At 35.6% G+C, this 23,293-nt stretch overlaps 1 protein-coding gene across 1 annotated transcript; it reads left to right on the top strand.

Annotated features, from left to right (window-relative positions):
* The first annotated feature begins 5,304 nt into the window (after positions 1 to 5,304).
* LOC5572673 (retinal dehydrogenase 1) lies at positions 5,305 to 16,006 on the top strand. Its single transcript, XM_001660445.2, has 2 exons — positions 5,305 to 6,352; positions 15,187 to 16,006. The coding sequence occupies exons 1-2, from the start codon at positions 5,539 to 5,541 to the stop codon at positions 15,837 to 15,839; spliced, it is 1,467 nt and encodes a 488-aa protein (XP_001660495.2). The 5' UTR covers positions 5,305 to 5,538; the 3' UTR covers positions 15,840 to 16,006.
* The last annotated feature ends 7,287 nt before the right edge of the window (positions 16,007 to 23,293 follow it).

Here is a 23,293-nt window from a genome sequence, read left to right as displayed (position 1 = left end):
TACCAACGATAAGGTTCTTATTTCAAAATACAAGAGCACCAGAGTGGAGACTAAGATATCTTCATACTTGATCATGTCAATATTCACCATCTTCATATATTTGCATTTCATAAATGATTCAACCTTCTTTCAAAAATAAGCTGTTCTTTCAACTTATATTTTCAGCTTGTCTTGGCTGAACTGACTTAATTTGGCTACAACTATATAACTTTACGTTTAATATTCCACCGTCGTCGTTTAATATTCCAAGTGTCTAAATGTTAATAAATAAGCAATGATTAGAATATTTAAATACTTTTCACCGAGTGTCAATTCACCGAATGTCGTTTCCACAAACGACAATTAACCGATTGTAAATCCCCCGTATATCCCTTTTTCTAGAATGACCTATTTTGGGTCATCTGTTATTCACCCTTCTGTATTTGGTTGGCGGTTCTTTCGAGTTCCACCGATATCGACATTTTTTGCAAAATGTGTTTAGTCGAAAATTACCAAATATCTTATTATTTTGATTGCTTATTGTTCTTTCTTGTTTATTACACTGACATTGAATTCGGGGTATAGACATTCAGAGTTAAGACATTCGGAGAAAAATAGCACAATCAATCAGAATCAATGGAAAAGTAGATCTATTGAGGTTCCAAATATGGACGTTACAATGGCGAATAGTGTCTCTACTTTAAATCACCAACGCACTCCTAGTTTTTGTCTTGATTTTTTAAGTTTCCCCAAACCATAAAGGTGACATTAGAATACAACTGTTGTATGTTGCTTCCCTCGCAATATAAGTGTTTTTTTAAATTTTGATACAATATTGAAATTGGATTCTGATCTGTTTTAACGTAAGGAAATAAGAAAACCATCAAAATGCCAAACATTTTTAAATGCTGGGATGTTCCATTTTCTCAAATTCAACCTACACGGAGACGGAATTCAACTCAATTTTGGGTTGTTTCAACGCAATTCCGTAGTTGAGCCCAATAACTCAATTTTGGCTAAATTTCTAAGGTAGTTTGGCTTTAATTCCATTAGAAAATATACTCAATTTTGGGTTGATTTAACGCAAAATTGAGTTCTTTCGACCCAAACATAAGAAATGTTGCATTTACCCAAATTTGGCTTATTGGGCCAAAGTACCCCCATTGGGTAGATGCAGCTCTCTCTATTATTGACAACATTCGTGTGGGAGAAAGAGAAAACCGAGAGATATTGGGTTGAAACTAAAATCGATATACTTAATTTTGGGTAAAGTAAACTCAAAAAATAGGTTAGGCTTTTTTTTATTTCGATATATAGTGATGGTACCTTCCAAGAGGTCTCAGACATAAAATAATATTAAAAATTCTTTTCATTCTTTCTGTCCTTGCCTGTAATGTTTAGTTTTATAGCCTAAATTTGAAGACATAGTTTTCCGATCTATATCAGGCGATTCTTTTCTAATTATTATTCGTTAATAGTTTAAGGCTTACGTTGCGGCAAAGTGAAGTTATTCAGAAAGGTAAAGCTGAGGTTGGTAGAATTGAATACCGCCGGTTCAAAATTATTTCTGTTTGACATATTTGACAACGTTTCAGAGCTAGAGTACTTACATACTTGTCAAACTATGAACGAATGCAAAAATGGTCTAATAAACTGTAGAAATGCTCCTAGAACAGCTGAGAAGCAGGTTTTGTCTCAGTTGAGTCGTAACGCCGGCAAGAAGAAAAACATACACACTTAGATTAAATTACTGGGATCGGTAAAATTTTACTGGGTTTGGAACTACCGAAAAAGTCAGTAAAATTAAAACTGTCGCCACGCGTAATTGAAAAGCAAATTTCACCATGTTTTATTTTTTATCGATATATGATATAAAAAAAAGCTCTCTGCAAAATATCAGTGAAAAATCTCTGTTTTCTGATTTCTGACATTTATTTTTAGTTTACTGACTTTTTCGGTAGTTCAAAAACCCAGTTATTTTTACCGAACAGATTGAGTGTGTATTTGGTTCATAGCTGTTTGGAGATGTCTATTGAAATAGTGTTTATGAAACCGAAAAAGTCGAGAATGTCCATGGTTAGCGTGACATAATTTGTACTGCGCATCAATGAAAGGTCGTCGAAAATTGAAGATTTGGCTTTCCGGGTAATGGTGCATTCCGGTAAAAGGTACATCCGGGTAAATGGTTTTTCCGGGTAATGGTACATTCCGGTAAATGGTCTTCCGGTAAATTGTATTCCGGGTAATGGTATTCCGGGTAATGGTATAGAATCGTGTCATCTGTAGTCGATTGCAAAAAAGTTTGGATATTTTTTCTTCATACTTGCAAAAATGGAAGATTTCTCCTAATGCTTTCAAAACTCAACTAATAATATTCCCACACAAACCAAAAGCTCTATATTTGAAACCTTCAAGTAGACATGTTGTCACGATGAGAGGGGTTCCAATAAATTGGTCAGATGAAGTTAAGTATCTAGGGCTCATGCTAGATAAGAATTTAGCTTCCAAAAATCACATTGAGGGCATTCAAGCCAAATGTAACAAATATGTAAAATGTCTCTATCCACTTATTAATAGAAAATCAAAACTTTGGCTTAAGAACAAGCGTGTGGCCTTCCTTAGCCGAGTGGTTAGAGTTCGCGGCTACAAAGCAAAGCCATGCTGAAGGTGTCTGGGTTTGAATCCCGGTCGGTCCAGGATCTTTTCGTAATGGGAATTTCCTTGACTTCCCTGGGCATAGAGTATAATCGTACCTGCCACACGATATACGAATGTGAAAATGGCAACTTTGGCAAAGAAAGCTCTCAGTTAATAACTGTGGAAGTGCTCATAGGAACACTAAGCTGAGAAGCAGGCTTTGTCCCAGTGAGGACGTAAATGCCAAGAAGAAGAAAAAGAACAAGCTTTTGATATTCAAACAAATTTTCAGGCCAGCCATGTTGTATGCTGTACCAATATGGACTAGCTGTTGTAATACCAGGAAGAAAGCTCTGCAGAGAATTCAAAATCAAATTTTGAAAATGATTCTGAAGCTTCATCTCTGGTATAGTACCAATGAGTTACATAAAATATCCAATGTTGAAACATTGGAACAAATGTCAAATGAAATAATTATTAATTTCAGGCCAAAATCGTTACAATCTTCTATTGCCACGATTAATGCGTTATATGTTTAGGTTAAGTTAGGTTAAGTATATTCAAAGCTTTTTTTCTCTTATAAGCAGGTGAAATCAACTCACCTGTAAAATTTCTGAACTGCTACGGCAAATGAATTGAAATATGTTGTTAACAAAATGTTAATAAAATCTTAAATTTGTTTTACCAAATTAGGATGATAGTGTTGTCTAATAACACAGAACACCTAGATATAAGAAATGAATGTAATGTTTTGAATGGTACTAATAAAGAAATTAAAAAAAAATCTTTGCCGATGACACCAATCTACTCGCTCATCAAAACCTTTACATACAAAATGTAAATACTTAGAACCTACTATACAGCGGCCTGGCAGTCGGTGGTTCTGGAAATGCGTCAGGAAGAATCACCTTTGAAAATCTTGAAGTTTGACACCCATATTGATATGGTTCCAGACGGAACACGTCAATTGGCCACTTCCTTTTAGGGTACCTGGAACCTGCTATATAGCGGTCATAGAAATAAGATGCTCTGTAAATGCTTCCAGAAGCATCACCTTCAAAATCTTGATGATTTATACCCATAGGACATGTTTTGTATAGGCCACATCCCCCGGGGCACCTGGAACCTACTATAGAGTGGTCTTGTCAGCCGGTGGTGCTTAAAATGCTTCGGAGAGCATCATCTTTGAAAATCTTGAAGTTTAATACCCATATTGATATGGTTCCAGATTTGTTCCTAATTGGCCACTTCCCTCAGGGCATCTGAATCCTACTATAGAATGGTCAGTGCATCTAATGGTTCTGTACATGATGCAGGAAACATCATTTTGAAGTTTGATGCTGACTTGGATATAGCTCCGGTTAATATTTACATGATTGGAAATACAAACATGACTGACCATATTTTCCGGAATAAGTTTTACGGAAATGGTTATATTTCTGAAGATTTTCAACGAATCTTAATGCTTCCACCAGCATTCAACTTTCTATTAGTTCTAGTTTCTAGGAAAATTGTGAACATCCATACAAGTTCACACCGCACAGAAACACAAGCGACAGAAAAAATGCCACTTGGACATGACCTTGAAAAATCCGGAACATCTCCGGTATCCGGTGGCCAATATGCATGGCCAAGAAAGTTCCTGAAACTAAACTAAATTTGCCATCGACTGCTTCCATATGTATCCAATTTGATCCATTTTTCATAAAGTTATAAGCTTTTGAATTTAGGCAAAATTTTACCTATCTCAATCATCTTGCATATCCCCTGTATTTTCAAATTAAACTTATAAAGATTTCAATATGAATGGAGATAATGAAATAATATACTAGGAATTTGTTTGCCAAAATATTCCAGCATGTTGAATTGGCCTCTAATGAGAGCTAACTTCCCAGCAATGGAAGAATGATAGACTACCTAAAAAGAAAATGTAATGGAAAATAACTTGTAATTGCAGAATTACACAATATTATCAACTTTGACAACCCATTATCTCTGAAAATGCAATCTATTTTCATCCTTATCATCAGCGCCAGACAAACGCGATAAGCTAACAAAACACTGCAACACCAAAATAATCCATTCATTGCACATGAGCTGAAAAATACAAATTCAAAATACCTACCTACCTACAGCCAAAAAAGAAAAAATACAATCATCTCGTGTCTCTCCTAACACATTCGAATGGTTTACGTCTCCACAGTGTTCCTCAGACCGTTATTATCAGGAACAAATCTTTATCAAATCGAAGCTCACCAGTCATAGTATCAAGTAAAATTTATTGAAACGTTTGTTCATGGGTTCATCAAACTGCTCAAAATATTGTGTCACAAAACTTATTTAGTTACATAATGAAATTGGTTCCATATTGTCTTACAGCGTTTGATAAATAATCTATTAGAAATTAACGTTTTTAATGGGTAAGTCGCTGAAGGGGACTTCACTTATGAATTTGATGGTTGCGACTTCAAAACGGGTCCTCAAATTTCTATAATATTCTTCCCAAAAATGCTTAGCTGCAGCAGCTAAGCTATAGAAAAATAGTGGTCAGTATAGTTGTGACGGATTTTTTTTATAACAGAAACGGTCTGGGGAGTACCGTAGTCTTGAAATCAGCGACGGAGCTGGGTATCATGCTGCGCATACAGCCAACCAGTGAGCAACGTCTTCGAGAACGAAGAACGCGGCGATCGCTGATAAACAGAAGCAGCGCACGACCCCCCTATATAAATATACCACATACAAACAAACGCTCGCGCGCGCTTCAGAGCTACAGCCCGCGAAGGTATTTAATCTGAAAGCCGGTCAACAACTGGCACCGGGCGTTTGCGTGGCTTTAGCAGACAGTTTCGGGAATCATTCCAAAGCAGTTGGACGGTTTTTTCGGTGTTCTCGTTCTGTAAAGATAGAAATCAGCTCACCATGGCTAACGCAAACCCAGAGATTAAGTACACGCAGCTTTTCATCAATAACGAGTTCGTGGATGCCGTGAGTGGTAAAGTGTTTCCAACGGTGAATCCATCGACGGGTAAGAAGATTGTGGACATTGCCGAGGGTGACAAGGCCGATGTGGACCTGGCCGTCCAGGCTGCCAAGGCCGCCTTCCAGCGAAGCTCCAAATGGCGCCAGATGGATGCCTCGGCTCGTGGAAAGCTAATTTACAAGTTGGCCGATCTGATGGAGCGCGATATGCACCAGATTGCCAGTTTGGAGTCGTTGGATAATGGCAAACCGTACATGAGTGCGGTGTATGACGTGTACGGTTCGATGAACTGTCTGCGATACTACGCCGGGTGGACGGACAAGGTTTGTGGTGAAACTGTGCCTTCGGATGGACCTCATCTGACGTACACTCGCAAGGAACCGTTCGGAGTGGTTGGTCAGATCATTCCATGGAACTATCCGCTGCTGATGTTGGCCTGGAAGTGGGGTCCTGCATTGGCCGCTGGATGCACGATCGTTATGAAACCCGCCGAACAGACTCCCCTCACGGCACTGTACATGTGCTCGCTGGTCAAGGAAGCTGGTTTTCCTCCGGGTGTGGTCAATATGGTGCCTGGATATGGTCCAACCGCAGGAAACGCTATTACAATGCATCCGGACATTCGGAAGGTTGCGTTCACTGGTTCGGTAGAGGTGGGAAAAATTGTGATGGCTGGTGCGGCGAGCAACTTGAAGAAGGTTTCGCTGGAACTGGGCGGCAAGAGCCCGCTGGTGATTTGCGACGATGTGGATGGTGAGTTGTGTATATATTATTTCGCTCGTATTTTCTGATTCTGGTGATTTTAAGTATTAATAAGTTTCATATGGTTCTTGAAGTTAAACGTACAATAGCTCAACATATGCCTGAGGCCTTCCTTAGCCGAGTGGTTAGAGTCCGCTGCTACAAAGCAAAGCCATGCTGAAGGTGTCTGTGCTCGATTCCCGGTCGGTGCAGGATCTTTTCGTAAATGGAATTTCCTTGACTTCCCTGGGCATAGAGTGTAATCGTACCTGCCACACGATATACGAATGCGAAAATGGCAACTTCAGCAAAGAAAGCTCTCAGTTAATAACTGTGGAAATGCTCATAAGAACACTAAGCTGAGAAGCAGGCTCTGTCCCAGTGGGGTTGTAAGGCCAAGAAGAAGAAGCTCAACATATGTGTGTCTTTTAATGAGCACTTCTTTTTCACAACTCAATTTTTTACTTTACTACCAATTTTTAATAAGGTATCAAATTGAATGAGTATGATGTTTCGTAAAGTACAGGAGAAACATAAGGTGAAGATGCACCGAAGCCAAACCTCAATTCAAAAAAAGTACAAATCTAAAGAAACTGTGTTGTATTTTTTTTTGCATTCATCGATTTCTTTTTATCGTTGCTCTCTTTGCGTTATTGCCGAAAACTGATTCCCTTTTCGTAACATATTTTTGTGCTGTAGGATGAAGAATCACCATACCTTGCTTCATTAACATTACAGATTAATCTAATTTAGCGAAGTTATTAGTGAAAGAGAGGTTAGAAAAATCGCTCGTGTCAGTTAGGCCCTATTTAAAAACAGCACAGAACTAGGCTACCGTCTGTGCTGAAAATTTGATCGATTGGTCATTATCATCAAGTGATCAATCGATCAAATTTTCGGCACGAGCGGTTGTCTAGTTCTGTAAATTTATGGTAGTGAAAATTAGAAGTCTGGATTGAAGACCTTGTAGAGCATGGCGTTACATGATACATATTTCTGTCGTCAGATGGTATAACTGTTCCGCTGAATTAACCTGACTTGAAACCACAATAAGCTTGCAAACATTTATGATCAGCTATAATGGAATAATAACAAGTACTAATCATAGCCTTTCATAGTAAAAAAAATAGTTGATGACATTATTCGCATATATACAAATCTATCGCAATGCGATATGAAACCACTGAAGTATGGAAAATTTGATTGGTTAATTCCATAAGCAGTGAATGATAAAAATTGTGATTGTAGTTGGAAAAACTGTCCTGATGTTATTTATTTATTTACATTAACAAAAAATTTAAATAAAAAATACTAATTGAACTTACTAACATCACTAGTAAGGCGAGCAAATACATCATTGAAACAGCTTTAAACTCTAATATGTTGCTTATCTTGACAGATAGGCCTATTTCGTCTGCGACTTACAGACTTCTTCATTGTCAAGTGCTCGACTTGAAGAGAACATCGCATGGATCTATTATTTATACTAGAAAAATGTGTAGGTATAAATAATGGATTAATGCGATGTTCTCTTTTTTCTTTTGCGGAACTCGTAAGGCCAGACATTAGACAACTTTTGCTGTCAAAACTGTGAGAGCGTCATATATGTAAATTGATAAAATTCACTTCGAAAATATACTTAAAATACTCGATATTTGCCTGTAACTCGTAAGATTCTAAACTTATCGGCATGCTGCCCTCATCAAAGTTGTAGGTTTTAACCAGTTCTACAACTTTTCGAATGCAATTTCATGGAGAAATGTACAACAACAAAAAATAACCTCTATTATATTTTACTGTTGATTAATAAAAAATGTCTTCAAGCACTAGCAATGTAGTTGTATTTTTATTCTGTCATTAATTTTCCAAGCTCAAAAACATTTTGGTAACTTTGTCTGTTTCAATGATGTTAGATTCACCACTTGCACAGTTCTGTACCCCAGGATACTACTGTATCAGTCACAATAAAAGAAAAAATATCTGTCCAACTCCATGAGCTATGAGCATCTAAAGATTCCATAGTTTTTCACATAAATTTTCTCATAACTTCAAAATCACAAGAATTACAAACTTGCAATGTTCAGCAAAGATGTATATCATAACTTCTTCTACAACTTTTCCAAAGACCAAATTCACGTCAAACTGAAAACAAAAAAGTGAGACCAAAATAACTGATTTTTCGGGTCCACCCTAAGTTAAAACTTTTAGAACAAATTTATTCAGCTCAAATGAAGAGATCAGAAGTGTCTCCGACAAAGTTGTTCAAAGTAACATTTTCATAAAGTTTGTAGAAGAGCGTAGCCACAAATACCATCAAACAAAAAAGTTTAAGTCAAATTTTCAACTTAAATAAGGGCCACCCAACTTTTTTCTTGGAAGATGCAAAAATCATATACAAATAACTAAATAACTTCTATAAAGACATCGACCGTCTAAAATCGATGAAAGCAGAGAAACACCCTTTTTCCTGCTAAATTGTCATTCGGATCATTGTGCAATGACGACTTTTTACTGCTGAGTCAAAATAATTTGTTATAAAATTGTTATATACAGTGTTGAAGAACAACTAACTAAAATACAAACACATTTAAAAAGATTTAGAATCGATTGAGTATCCATGAAGTACTGGTAAAACAAAATTATTGTTTTAGTAAAATGAGGTAAAAATGTAGAATAATTATGATTTTGGATGATTTTAATAGTCCACAAACTTTTCTTAAATAAAATTTTAAAGAAAATGGCGGTTAAAGCTATAATATTGGTTGGAGAAAAACAAAGTTATGAAGATTTCACTACAGATCATATTGTATAATCTTATTCACCTGAAAGCGCTTGCCCCATCTCTAAGTCTCAATTATTTTGGCTCTAACTTTGAGCTTTTAAAGTGATTTGAATTCAGAAGAGCACACGAATGTTCAGTTTGAGAAACTTTCGAAAAAAGCCGTACCTTAGTTTTCAAGCCTATTTCCCTGTACATTCTCGGAAAATTTTGAAACTTTTGGGGAGGTAATTTATGGTACATATTTTTGCCTCGTTGATTCGAACCTTTGTCTCAATCCGTTTGCTTTACTTTTGCCTTTCTTGGTTGGTGAAGAGTCTTCGATAGGCCACCTAACCAGGGTTGCGCTACCTACATCGTGCTAGAGGGGCTGCCTCCTCGATGCTGACACGATACAGCATCGTCCGCTTGTTCTTTACATGATGACCACGGTCATAGCCATCACAACCATCCACCTTTATCAGGGCTTTGGACCTGTAGCTCTGGTTCTCAATAGTTTCAAGTTCTTTCGGACATGCTACTATGGTGAGCCGTCATGCACTAGCGAACCTTTGTCTCACTTTAGCAAATAAGCTTTTCCAAGCATCCATGCAGAAATTAATACACCTAAACACATTTTGGAAATAGCTGCTGAATTTGATTCCTAAACAAAAAAGTCGTGTTCAAATTCAAGAACTTTGTTTTCAACATAACGACCATAAATCTATCACAAAACTTGGAGTACTTTATTTTGATTATATTAATCTGAGGGCAAATTTGTGTTTTGACATTAACCCCTCTACCGGCAGCTTAATTTTTACCGCAGGAAAAAAATCAAATCGCGATAACTTTTTTGTTTCTCGGTATTTTTGCACCATTTTTTCACAAGTTTTCAAAAAAACTCTTCTTATTTGAGGATCCGTGTCGATATTGATCATTGGTCATCTGGATCCAGAGATATACCGAAATTCCTTGGGGGACCGACGCTTAATCATAACCCACGTATATCTTAGGCTACAGATTTTTTAACGTATTCAGATGTTCACTCTTTGGAACAATACATTAATGAGAGTATGTTGTGAAAAAATGAAGCAATTTGGAGCAGCCGTCTTTGAGTAATGAGCATTTATGTTGCTGGTACCAAGCTGACCAAATAAAGATCTTGAAAACTTCAAAAAACCTCATATCGTAATTTTCAGATATCTCTAAGAATTCTTGACCAATTTGTATGATTTTTTCAGAGGAGCTCCTTATTACATGGTATGGTATAGCCCACATTTTACTTTTTCGATAAGTTGACGTAAAACAAAATGGCCGCCTAAGACATTTTGTATGGAAAATGTCGATCCCCCAAGGAACATTGGAATATCTTTAAAACCAGATCACCTATTAACAATATCGACACGGATCCTCAAACTAGAAGAGTTTTTTGAGAACTTGTGAAAAAATGGTGCAAAAATACCGAGAAACAAAAAAGTTATCGCAATTTGAATTTTTTTTTCTTGCGGTAAAAAATGAAGCTGCCGGGGTTAATAGCCATAATAATGAGTAGACATGAGGCTGATACAAATTTATTTTCACTTTTTTTTAAGGGAAAGCCTCCATAAAGTTTTGTACCAAATTTCGCATTTTGAGGCAACAGTAGGGTACGGCTTATTTTTCGAAAATTTTCAATGCCAGGAATTCGTGTGTTCTCCTGAATCTAAATCACATAAAAACCTCAAATTTTGAGCCAAAAATATTGAGATTTAGAGGTGGGTCAATCGACTTGAAGGTTAATTTTCAATTTATGAAATATAATCTTCAGTGAAGTCTTCATATCTTTATTATTTTCCAACCATTTCTGAAGCTGTAAGCATCATTCTCTACGAAATTTAATTTATAAAAAGTTTTCAGAACACCGAATTTGCTGAAAAAAAAATTAAGTCTTAGTCTATAGTAGCTTTCTCAATTTTTTCCACTAAAAAAAAGGTTTTATTTTATATTATTAAGCTATGGTCAGCTTCATGGATACTTATCCGAGTCCAGATCTTTTAACACACTTTTGAAACTAATTAAGCAGTTTTCAACAAATTTGACGAATATCATGTATACAACAACTTTAATTTAAAAATTGGTTTGGCTTAATTATTTAACAAAAACTACCCAAAAACATGATTTGCACATGAAAAAAATCAAATTTCATCGAATTGTTGATTATTTTTGCCGAAAGCTACATTTTAACTGTTTAACCAAAGTTTATAAAGCATCTTGCTATAATTACGAGTTGAATAGTGCATATAGATTTTAAAAATTTCAACAATATGTTTATTATAAAAGTTATGAAAATTTGCTTTCAGGACCATTCAGAAGCTTTATCATATGAGAAAACCTAGTTTTAGCTAAAGTTTTGAAGTTCAACTGTCAAAAAATTGAAAAATATGGCATTTTCCATTATTAATTCATGTTTCTAGGCAGTTTTTGATAAATAACTATTTCGAGCACGTGGATTTTTTTCATAATTTCACCCATGATTTGGCCATCTTTACCACGCGTAATGAGTTGATTAATTTAATAACCATGCGGATTGGAATACCGAGCAGCTCAATATAAGCGTCAATTTGTTTGAGATTGGTTAAGTATTCATGAAGTTATGGTCAAACAGCGATATTTTAAGTAGAAAGAGGAAAACCTACTTTTAACTAAGACTAGTTTTAGTTTTCAACAAATTTGATGTTCTACATGTTGTCATAAATTCATTTTTGAAGAGAATGATGCTAAGAGCTTCAAAATCAGTAAGAAAACAACAAAGCTGACTTCACTGAAGGTCATATTTGATAACTTTAAAATTCAAGTCGCTTGCGCCACCTCTAAATCTTAACATTTTTGGCTCAAAATTTGAGGTTTCCCTTTTTATGTGGTTTGAATTCAGAAGAGCACACGAACTTTCGAAAAATATCCCGCAGGTTTTCAGACAATTTCTGAACAAATCCGATTTTTCTTCTTTATTGTTTTAAGAAGGACTTTAATCAGTAGGTGTTTAGTTCGTTTCAAATCCAATGAGTTCTTTATTATCCGTTGATTAGGTGGAACTATCTCTGAAGAATTAGCAAGAAGTTTGAATATTTCTCACAGCACAGAAATTGTAACATATTCCATAGGACCAATATCAAATTACAAAAAAAATGCAACCTTAGTAAGGACTTTGGATCTTTTTTCGATCCATTTAACATTCAGATCAATTTATCTTTTGATTGGAATAAACCAACAATTTAAAGTATGCTGTCATGTTTTTACCTTTTTGCAAAAATAATAAAAGTCCCTAGGGGAGCTACCATAAATAAGCTACAAATTAGAACTGAGTTGTTTTAGACTCGAAAATTTAAAAAGCTTTCTAAATTAATACATTTATGGATTTCAATTCTGTTGAACCTAAATGAATGGAACACATGTCTAATTCCAGAAAATACGGATTTGGTAATTGTGACCATCTGGAACCTAGCAAAAGTGCCTTTGAACTAGATTCTTCTTTGAAGACCTGTAACCAATCAAGTAAGCTGAACCGTTCATATACGGCTGAATAGGTTGGTATGGATCTATGGGTGAACTATGGATCAGCTTAGTATTTTTATGAGCCCTTTTACCATAAAAACCTGACAATTTTCAAAACCGTGGGTGTGACAAATGGTATCAAAACATTCAAAAGAGTTTGACTACCGTAAAATGTCTAGTTGAGCACATAAGGTACATCTGGGCAAGTTGATTCAATTTTTAAGATGATGTAATGTTAGCCGGTTTTTCTTTGCTAACTGTTCATCTCAATTGTTAGCTAAATTTCTCATCTCTTCTTCAGGCGGGGTTATGTCTTCTAAATTTTGGGATATTTGACACTAAGATACTTATATGCAAATTTTCAACCAAAGGGCTCATAACAAGCCACCTTATTATAAGATAGAATGCATTAATTTAAATCATAAGACGTCATAATTAAAACGATTTAAAAGAACTTTTACAATGCATTCTTCACAAATTAATATTTGTAGACAAACTCGCAATTTTTTTCGAAAATTGATAATTCTACGCTTATAAAACTTTATTCTCAAGTTTCTTGAGTTGTAAAAATAAGTATTCCAAACAATTTATTAATATTACATTAAAGTGCAAAATTATCGAAATTAAAGAAGTGTTCCCATAATTGACAGTGTTGTTTAGTTCACAATCCGTAGTATAAGATTTTTTTCAGGAACTAAATAAGTTACGTTGTCATCAATACTAAATAAGGCTATACATACTTTTTGTATCAACTAGATTTTATTTTTGAATTTCCCATACTGAACTGAATTCTCAATTTGTTCGTCAAAAGAAGTCTATTACAAAATGAACTGATATGACAAAATATTTTTATGAAGGAGGGAGAGGTTGGATTTTTTTTTTGTTGACAAACTTATTAAGAATTTGGTGTGGCACGGAGAGTCTGTCGAAGAAATCCAAGTGTTCTAAATACTATAGACAGACTGAAGTATTCTACAGTTCAGCGAACATGTCATCTATTTTTTTGTCAAGTTTTATAGAAACATGAATAGGACGATCATTTGATTGTGCATTTACCGCTACGACTATCTGAGCCCTACCATCTTATCGTGTTTAACATTGAGAAATTTCATTTGAACGTATTACGGAGATTAAATTTTAACACATTATTAGCAATATTAGCACGGTTCAATTTTGACAATCTGAAATTGTTGTGTATGTTACAAAAAACGAATAAGTAATGTATACCGTTTTATTCACATGGCTTTGTTGAGTTCTATCTTTATTTGATTCTTCTTTTGTAGTTACCAGCTATTTCAACTTTGGAAAAAGAATTGAAATCATTATATTCACAATTCAATGATATCTTAAAGTTAGAACCACCCCATAATGAGATATTTGATAACGAAGGAACAGTGTTGCCAGAAATTGGTATAATGAATAGCAATGTTGGAGAATTCTCAAACCATGCTGCAACTTCACCAAATACACTCCCGTGCAAAAGTTTGGGTTCACCCCCTTAAAAACATGCAAAAGTGTTCAGTCCATATCTCTGTGATTACACGTCCAATTGAAACTCTCGAAGCCGCATTCGAAAGGCAAAGAGTTATTCTTACTTCGTATGTATTTTTCCAAAAACATTTTTTGAACTTTGTATACTAAATTTTTACTTAAAGTTGTGACATTTTTCAGAAAACGCACTGAATAATCATATCTAATTTCCTCAGCATTGGATCGACAAAAATTTTCAATCAAAGTGTAATTAGAATCGTAATCTTATATTCTTTGAAGAATCCCCACGAAATTTTGGCGGAAAAATCTATAAAGTTTTCAAAATCAATGGATCAGTCAGTCAAGTCATCGTGCAAAAGTTTGGGTTCACCCCAACTTACTTAAATCTGTGAAATCTCAAACCAATCATGTACGCGCCATTATTTGCGCTCAAAAAAGCTTTAAACTATTAAAATCGGTTGAAACATGGCAGAGAAATTGACAAAAATGATGTGCGTGTAGCTCTGGTGAACCCAAACTTTTGCACGATTTGCATCATACTGAGGGGTGAACCCAAATTTTTGCACGATGACTTGACTGTTTCATTGATTTTGAATGCTTTTCAAATTTTTCCGCCAAAATTTCGTGGGGTCTCTTCAAAGAATAGAAGATTACGATTCTAATGACACTTTGATTAAAAATTTTGGTCGATCCAATGCTGAGGAAATTAGATATGATTTTTCAGTGCGTTTTGGAAAAATACATACGAAGTAAGAATAACTCTTTGCCTTTTGAATGCGACTTAAAGAGTTTCAATTGGACGTGTAATCACAGAGATATGGACAGAACACTTTTGTTCGTTTTTTAGGGGGTGAACCCAAACTTTTGCACGGGAGTGTAACTCAGATCTCTTTTTTGAAATCTAGTCGTTGCATTCTCTTAACACTCAATTCAATTTAAATTTCTTTCGACATATCAATTTGTAAATTGATGCTAAGACTTCACTTCTTGCTTCAATGCAACAGAAAATAATATTTGTTTTTATTAATTAGAAATCATTTAAATCAACACCTTCTTTTCATTTCAGTCAACGAGGCCGCTCAAATTGCCTACACTGGCGTGTTCGAAAACATGGGACAATGCTGCATTGCAGCGACCCGTACCTTCGTGCAGGAGGGAATCTACGACGCATTCGTGCAGAAAGCCACCGAACTGGCCAAGGGACGCAAAGTGGGCAATCCGTTCAGCCAAGGAATCCAGCATGGTCCCCAGATCGATGACATACAGTTTAAGAAGATTCTCGGTTTCATCGAAACGGGCAAGAAGGAAGGCGCCAAGCTGGAAACCGGTGGCGTCCAGGTCGGCGAGGAAGGCTACTTCATCGAGCCTACCGTGTTCTCCAACGTGACCGACGAGATGACCATTGCCAAGGAGGAAATCTTCGGACCGGTGCAGAGTATCATCAAGTTCAAGACGCTGGACGAGGCAATCGAACGAGCAAACGCCACTAGCTTCGGTCTGGCGGCAGGAATTGTGACCAAGAACCTGAACAATGCCCTCACCTTCAGTAACGCAGTGGAAGCCGGTTCAGTCTGGGTGAATACGTATTTGGCAGTATCGAACCAGGCTCCATTCGGAGGCTACAAGCAATCCGGTGTGGGTCGTGAAATGGGCAAGGAAGGCATCGAAGAATACCTGGAGACGAAGACCGTGTCCATCAAGCTACCGTCTAAGGTCTAGAACGTTCCATATATCTGGTGTTGGTGTCAGTCTCGCATTTTGTTATCGCATTCAGAGCACGGACTGCTTTGTAATGCAATCGAGCCGTATCTGCAGGTCATCGCGGACAAATATGCGATAAATTTCCATTGTATACTGGTATGAATAAATTATCTCTAAAAAGTCAACAGCTGAGAGTACGCCGATATGAACCGAATACCCTTATATGGCTCCGTTGTTATCTGGTCTTCTTGCAAGCATCATGCGCCAGCGATATGAATTTACCGTTCATTCTCACTAGTTCGAAAGAAGCACGATACCTCATGACTCTTGCGATATTCGGTAAAGCTCCCTTATATCGTGCACTTTTTCGAAATCAAAGAGCTTGATGACATTCCTAATGCTTTTCATATCCTATTTGTGACCTTCGATATAATTTGGTTTTGATTCCAAACAGAAAACTAAAATCTAAGTTGTCCTGAATTATGACACTACGGTAGGTTTCAAACATACGATCAATGACGAGTCTCGTTTAGAAAATGGTTCTAGATAGACAACACGAAACGCGATACATGGCAAAACGAATAATAATGATCATATTTGTTATGGTGTGCTTCTACTTGGCCAAAGGTGCTGGACAAAAAACCATCTATTCACACGTCGCTTCATCGCCTCTCGTCATTTGGAGTGTGTTTACGAATGCCTTTGCGTGTCATTCAGTAGCTTAGAGGATCACGATCGCGTTTCATTCAATATGTGATATCCCAAGTAACACAACATGTCTCATACAAATCACAATGACTTCAATATGACTAATGAGAATGTTCTGTTTCATAGCGAAAAAACTGAAATTCATACTTATATATGACTGGAAAAGCGCAGAAGGTGGAGCTTGTGCAACATATTTTTGTTGTCAAAATTATGTATTATATGGGTTTAGGTATACATAATTATGTATTATACTTTGTCCAACAAACCATTAACGCAACAAAATACTGAGAACATTTGGTGGTAGAAATGCATTGAATGGTCGACAATGAAAAATGAAAAAGTGCAAACATTTGATTGCATAACTGTTCTTTAACACTAAATTAATATGCGAATCAAAAATTATGGTGAAATATGCACTTTTGCTTTGAAAAAATCAATTCGCCCTTAAACATCGTTCAATATACATTTTTCGACATCAAGCCAAGTAAAAAAAAGGAATCATCACATTTTGCAAATTAGTTCATTATTTTGTTTTCTACTAATACACTGAATTTTTACTGAACTATTATTACTTTTTTCAAAGCTTCAGAACAAAAATATCATCGTTATGGTAAATATTCAAAATCAAATTAAAAAATTAAAGATGGTCCCCTTAGACACACTGCATGACTTATGTTTTGGGAAAAGACAAAAATTTCATTGCCAATCATTTGCCATTGTTTCATTCAAAGCAGTGAAAGGTTTTCAGGGACAACTAGTGTGATCATAAATTTAAGTTTGATTAATCACTAGACTATGACTAGAGTTACTGTGCACGTGCTGTAGCCTTAGGTGCTGGAGCCTCGTTGCTTGCGAGTGCACGGGAGAGTTGTACATTGGGAGACCTTTTTTGGTGCGCCTCATTTTTCTTGAAATGTGTCTCACTGCGGTCTCATGCGCTCCGTCACATGTGCTGTTTAAAATACAGCGCAATAATTGAAGTGATTACAAAAGTTTTCAATGGGGTTCGAAATTGTAACTCTTGGATCGCGAGTCTTCAACCATAGCATGTAGACCATCTAGACACCTGTATAATGAAGCGAAAATAGTTATAGAGGCTCTTCGTTACTAAGCAGTTGTTTCACAACTTGGATACCGATGGTGAGCCGTAGCGCCGAACAGCGCATGAGACGAGTCTCCCCGGGAGCACATCACCTAGCGCGCGCTTTCAGAATTTTCGTGAGCCTCCAGCAAGCGCAGCACACTAGGATTCCGATGAGCTGAGAGACGGTTTGGTTGGAGGCTCGTCAGTACATTTATGTGCTCCTGAGAAATATGTAACCCTAACTATGACAGCATAAATGGAAGTTGCAGCATGGAAGTTGCTTCTCAAATCTCACGAACCGTTGTTGATTTGTACCCAAAATAAAATAGTATAATCAGTATGATGCTTTTGAAGAACACTTTTGTTGGCGGAAAACTCCTATACCAAATGACTATGAAGTGTTTTCTAAGTATTTGTATTTTTTTTCCTACATTTTTTCACAAAAACGCGTAAGCCCTGCATGAACACAACTGTAAGCGAGTTAGGTAATTCCATTGAACCTTTTTCGTACTAAACAGTGGCAAACAACCACCACACTCTATTCATTCATATAAAAATCGGCATTTAGAGCATACCTTAAAAATAATAATTTACTTAAAACATTTGCTTAACTCAAGATCGGTCGCGCTTTCAACCATTGCCGACACCACCTCGCTCGAGCTGTGTATGAAAAGCGAACTTTTTTCTGGGTGCGTGTACTCAGTACACGCATGCGACCGATCTTGGGTTAAAAGTATTCAGTGAACACCATATGGCGAATATCTTGGCCGGCAATGTATCATCCATGCTATCAAAAGTATTAAATGTCTATTTTGTTGCATTTGTTTTATAGACAACTAGAAAAACTTATATTTGACTAAAAAAACATTATTTGTTTATTCAGAACATGTTTGAAAAGAGTATATATTATGACATACATGTAACATGTATATGACATATTGAGACTGCTTACTGTCGTACATGTCTAAAACAACCGAAATAAGACATATAACCAAGCACATGTTTTGATAAACATAAAAAGACGAATATAAAACATAATATGGTTGAAACATGGGAAACATAATTAGAACATTTCCAGCAAAATGGTAGATTTGTATTGCAAAACAAATTATATGCCTTAGAAGAACATCTCCATTCAAGTTCAATATTGAAAGGTTTAACAAAACAAAATAGCGACTTACGTGAGACATGACATGTTTCAAAAACTTTCTAGCAATCATTGTAGGACAAACTGTGTATTTTTAAATTTGGATTTATGTTTTCGGTGTTACTTGGGATGTACAGCATGGAGCTGCTCCTTTAGCAAATTAGCGATACGAGGGATTTTGACGCTGCTGCTAAAGCAAACTAAGGCAGGGCAAACCTACTGCAGGGTCAGTTTGAAAACTATTTGCATAATGTTATAAGCTTTTTTTTCGGTAAACAAGTCGAGTAGTTTCTTACGGTTATTCATTATTCTTTAACTGCAATATAATTAAAATCTTAGTAAACCTCAAGTATATAATTACAGACAAAAAATTTAAAAAATGTGTTGCGGCTTCAGACAAAAAGAAGAGGGGGAGATTCCATTTCATATAAAGAATATCAGTCAAGGATATATTTTAAACATTCCAGGGAAGTTGGCAAAACTTTGTATAAAGCTTCTTCCATTAAGTCTTCCTCTAGTAAGTCGTATACATTTTCCTCCAGTAAGTCTTATAAAAAATGTGTCCAAACATTAATGTGAGGATTTCTCTAGTTTCTTCCATGATTGTGATAAGAAATCTTCTAGAAATTACTCCTATATTTTTCGAGAGTTCATCGAAAGCTACTGCAGAGTTTCTTTAACGGACTCCAAAAATATTCCTGAAAAATAATGTCGAAATTCCCAGGTACTTCAGAAATTCCCCAACAAGTTTTCCCTAATGTTCTTACCGGATTTCTTCCGGAGTAACTAAATGAGTCCCAAGAAATATTCAATAAGTTGTAAGAATTCTTCCAGAAAGAATGTATTCAAGAATAAACTTCCGTCATGACCTATCAATTAATTACGCTGATTACCGGGAGAGTGGGATAGGTTTGGAAAAAAGTGTATATTTCATATGTTCGATCCTAAAGAAATTGCGTGCGCATTTCCAAAACCTGCAATGATTCTACTATGGTACTGAGCAATGTTTTTAGTTATCGTGATAAGACGTTATTGTAAAGACATTTTTTTATTTTGTAGACAAATGTTTTTATGAATCCCTAAATTCAGTGCTGAACCTGACTAACTTACGAAATAACTGAGAAATTCTTGGACCAATTTTACGAAGAAGTTTATTGCATACCTCCTAATAGAATTTTTGATTGAATTTCTAGTGGAACTTATTGCCGAACCTTTTTAAGGACTTAAATGGATATTTTGCAAAGCCCCCAACATAATCTCTTGAAATTGTGGGCAGAAACAACGATGTGTGTTAATATTATGAGCCAAATAAAATACTTTAAAAAAGTACCTTCCGACTGTTTTGTACGGATATTTGAAATATTTTCAGTAAGTACATCCACTAAAATTCTTAAAGCTTTCTCAAGAATAATTTTAGTGTCATTCCACGAAGTGAAGGGAATTTTCCTTTTTCGACAGTGCCGATTTTCTCATCGGAATCCAATTAATTATCTAGTGTACAGCCGCCAGTGCTTTTCGGAAATGTGTAATGAGTGTATTTTCATCTATCAGCTCCGATGCGTAAAATTCCACGATTCCATTAGCTTTGATGAAGTTTTCCTTCCTTTTCAAATGAAAGCATAAGGCTTCTCGATAACCCTAGCTTATGATCCAGGAATTATGAAAGTAGGATAGAAACTAGGTTCAAACATGAAGCCGATTTTCTGTTCCGTTTGTTTTTTAAACGTCCAAACCCAACCTGGTCGTTCAATGCCTTTGATAATTCAAGTGTTGAAAATCGTGCTCTGTATTTCTTACGGCCATCGATGCACACGTGACTATTCGGTGACACAGCTAATGTATGCGTTTTGCGGTGAGTTCATCAATAGTTCAGTACGAAAAAACATACGTATTGAAACGTACGGCTCCAGCCTAAAAGAAAGTTCAATTCCATAAAACCTTTTTTTGTAGCAACAGTCAACTTGAAACTTTATACAGGAAACACCTTTGTAAAGAGGAAAGAGATGCAATATAAATCATGAGTACAAAGTAATGATTAGGAGGTTTTGAAGAAAGATTTTACAATTTACAAAGAATTTCGAAGTTATAAAATATCAAGACGACTAATTTTTACATTTAGCTTAAGAATGGGCATAATCGAAATCTTTTCTAAACGTAGAATAATAGAGGAAAAAACAAATTTTTAACTCTTCGATATTTTGAAATATGGAATTCAAATAACATTGGTATGCCTATAAGATTATTTAGATTTCAAAAAGTCGTTCGCTGTACAAGAGTTTCACCATAAAATATCACATTTTCATATCGAGAAAAAGAAAAGGAATTTGGAATTCTTGATATTTTATGAAAAATTTTCTATAGCAACCAAAACAAGGTGGAAAGCCCTGAAAGAATCTTTGGATGATTTTCCATGAGAAACCACAGTTATTTGCCTCAGAATCTTTTCCTTTTCTAGCTTCATGACCACAATGCTATGGGGCCATATGCTGCCTCAGAGATCTACGCTACTTAAAGTTAATGATCATTTTGAATTTGTTGTGTTAAGTCAGGAAAAAGTATCAGAAGACTGGTTCCAGAAGCATATAAACCGCCCATCGTAAGCTTTGTACCCTAGTTAAACAGTTTAAAAAATAGTAATTTATTGACATTTCGAATGTAGCTACCCACGGAATATCCTTTGCCGATATCGTAGCAGGTAAATTGAACTTCTCCCCTGTTCATACAATGAGTACCCAATCTACTTGTTTCAAATCAAATGGAAAAAACCTCCGAAAATTCTAATGGGAAATCATCAAATGTACCCACTTCAAGTGATATGTCTGCCTCTGATTTTAATTTTCTAACTGAACGATTGAATCTAATGATTGATGCAATGTTCAAAGCCACTACTATGACTGAAGCAGTCCAAGTTGGTGTAAAATTTACTAATCAAATTGTTATTGGATGACGTTTTTCTAATAGATCCAAATAATATTTTAAATTTGAATGCTTGTTTTTTTGAATGGTAAAGAGGACGAGCTTTTTAATTTAATTACAGCTAATGACGTGCATATAGCAGTTATTACTGAAACATATTTAAAACCTGGATCCAAACTTAAAAAAGATCCTAACTTTTTTGTTTATCGTAATGATCGACTTGATGGGGCATGTGGGGGAGTTGCAATCATCATTCATAGGCGTATAAAACATCTGTTTTGGTCATTTGAAACTAAAGTTTTTGAAACTTTAGGTGTTTCTGTTGAAACACAGTTTGGTAAATATACTTTCATAGCTGCCTATTTGCCTTTTCAATGCTCTGGACAGCAAGTTAATTTGCTCCAATCTAACTTGCGAAAATTGACTTGCAATAAGTCAAATGTGTTTGTGATTGGTGACTTTAATGCCAAACATAGGTCATGGAATAATTCTCAAAGTAATTCAAACAGCAGAATTTTATTTGATGAGTGGTCTTCAGGATATTTCTCAATTCAATACCCTGATAGCTCTACGTGTTTTTCCTCTGCTAGAAATCCTTCTACGATTGATTTGGTCCTAACCGACTCTAGTCACCTATGTAGCCAATTAGTAACTCATGTTGATTTTGAGTCTGAACATGTCCCTGTTACGTTTCAAATATCCCATGAAGCGATTCTCAATCCTATCAGCTCCACTTTCAATTATTTTCGAGCCGACTGGAATACATATGAAACGTATATTAACTCTAATCTTGATGTTAACATTTCATTACAAACTAAACTTGATATTGACAATGCTCTTGAAAGTTCCATTGTTGAAACCAGGAGCATTGCAATTCCAAAATGTGAAGTAAAATTTGAATCCGTGATTATAGACGATGATCTTACACTCCTGATCCGTCTTAAAAACGTGAGGAGAAGGCAATTGCAACGCACTCGCGATCCTGCTATGAAAATTATATGACAGGATTTGCAGAAAGAAATCAAAAAACGTTTTTCACAACTAAGAAACAAAAATTTTGAAAATAAGATTTCTAAATTAGACCCTGGCCCTAAGCCCTTTTGGAAATTATCTAAAATTTTGAAAAAACCATATCGGCATTGAAAGAGGAAAACAAATTATTACTAACTGATTGCGAAAAAGCTCAAAAACTTGCAATGCAGTTTGAAAGCGCACACAATTTTAATTTAGGATTTACTAGTCCAATATAAAATCAAGTTATTCAGTACTTCGAAAATATTCTCAATCAATGGAAGACTCATTTGGAAGAAGTGAAAACTATTATTAAAACAAATCAAAAATATGATGAAGAATGAATGTAGCTTATCATTCTTAGTTGATATATATAACAAATGTTTTCAATTAGCATATTTTCCTGACAAATGGAAAAAAGCTAAGGTTGTTCCAATTTTAAAACCAGACAAAAATCCTGCAGAAGCTTCTAGCTATCGTTCAATCAGTTTGCTTTCTTCCATCAGTAAACTTTTTGAAAAGGTTATTTTGAACAGAATGATGGCCCACATCAACGAAAATTCAATTTTCGCCAATTAATCATTAATGAACAGTTCGGATTCTGCC

Source organism: Aedes aegypti, chromosome 2, assembly GCF_002204515.2.
Source record: "Aedes aegypti strain LVP_AGWG chromosome 2, AaegL5.0 Primary Assembly, whole genome shotgun sequence".
Lineage (NCBI taxonomy): Eukaryota > Metazoa > Arthropoda > Insecta > Diptera > Culicidae > Aedes > Aedes aegypti.
Note: the sequence above shows the minus strand (reverse complement) of the source record. Positions and strands in the feature narration are given on the sequence as shown.

What these genes read in the sequence shown, in the direction of transcription:
- LOC5572673 (XM_001660445.2), top strand. Translation starts at nt 5,539, where the DNA reads ATGGCTAACGCAAACCCAGAGATTAAGTACACGCAGCTTTTCATCAAT. An exon ending in GATTTGCGACGATGTGGATG is followed by an intron (nt 6,353 to 15,186) that starts GTGAGTTGTGTA and finishes TTTTCATTTCAG; the next exon opens with TCAACGAGGCCGCTCAAATT.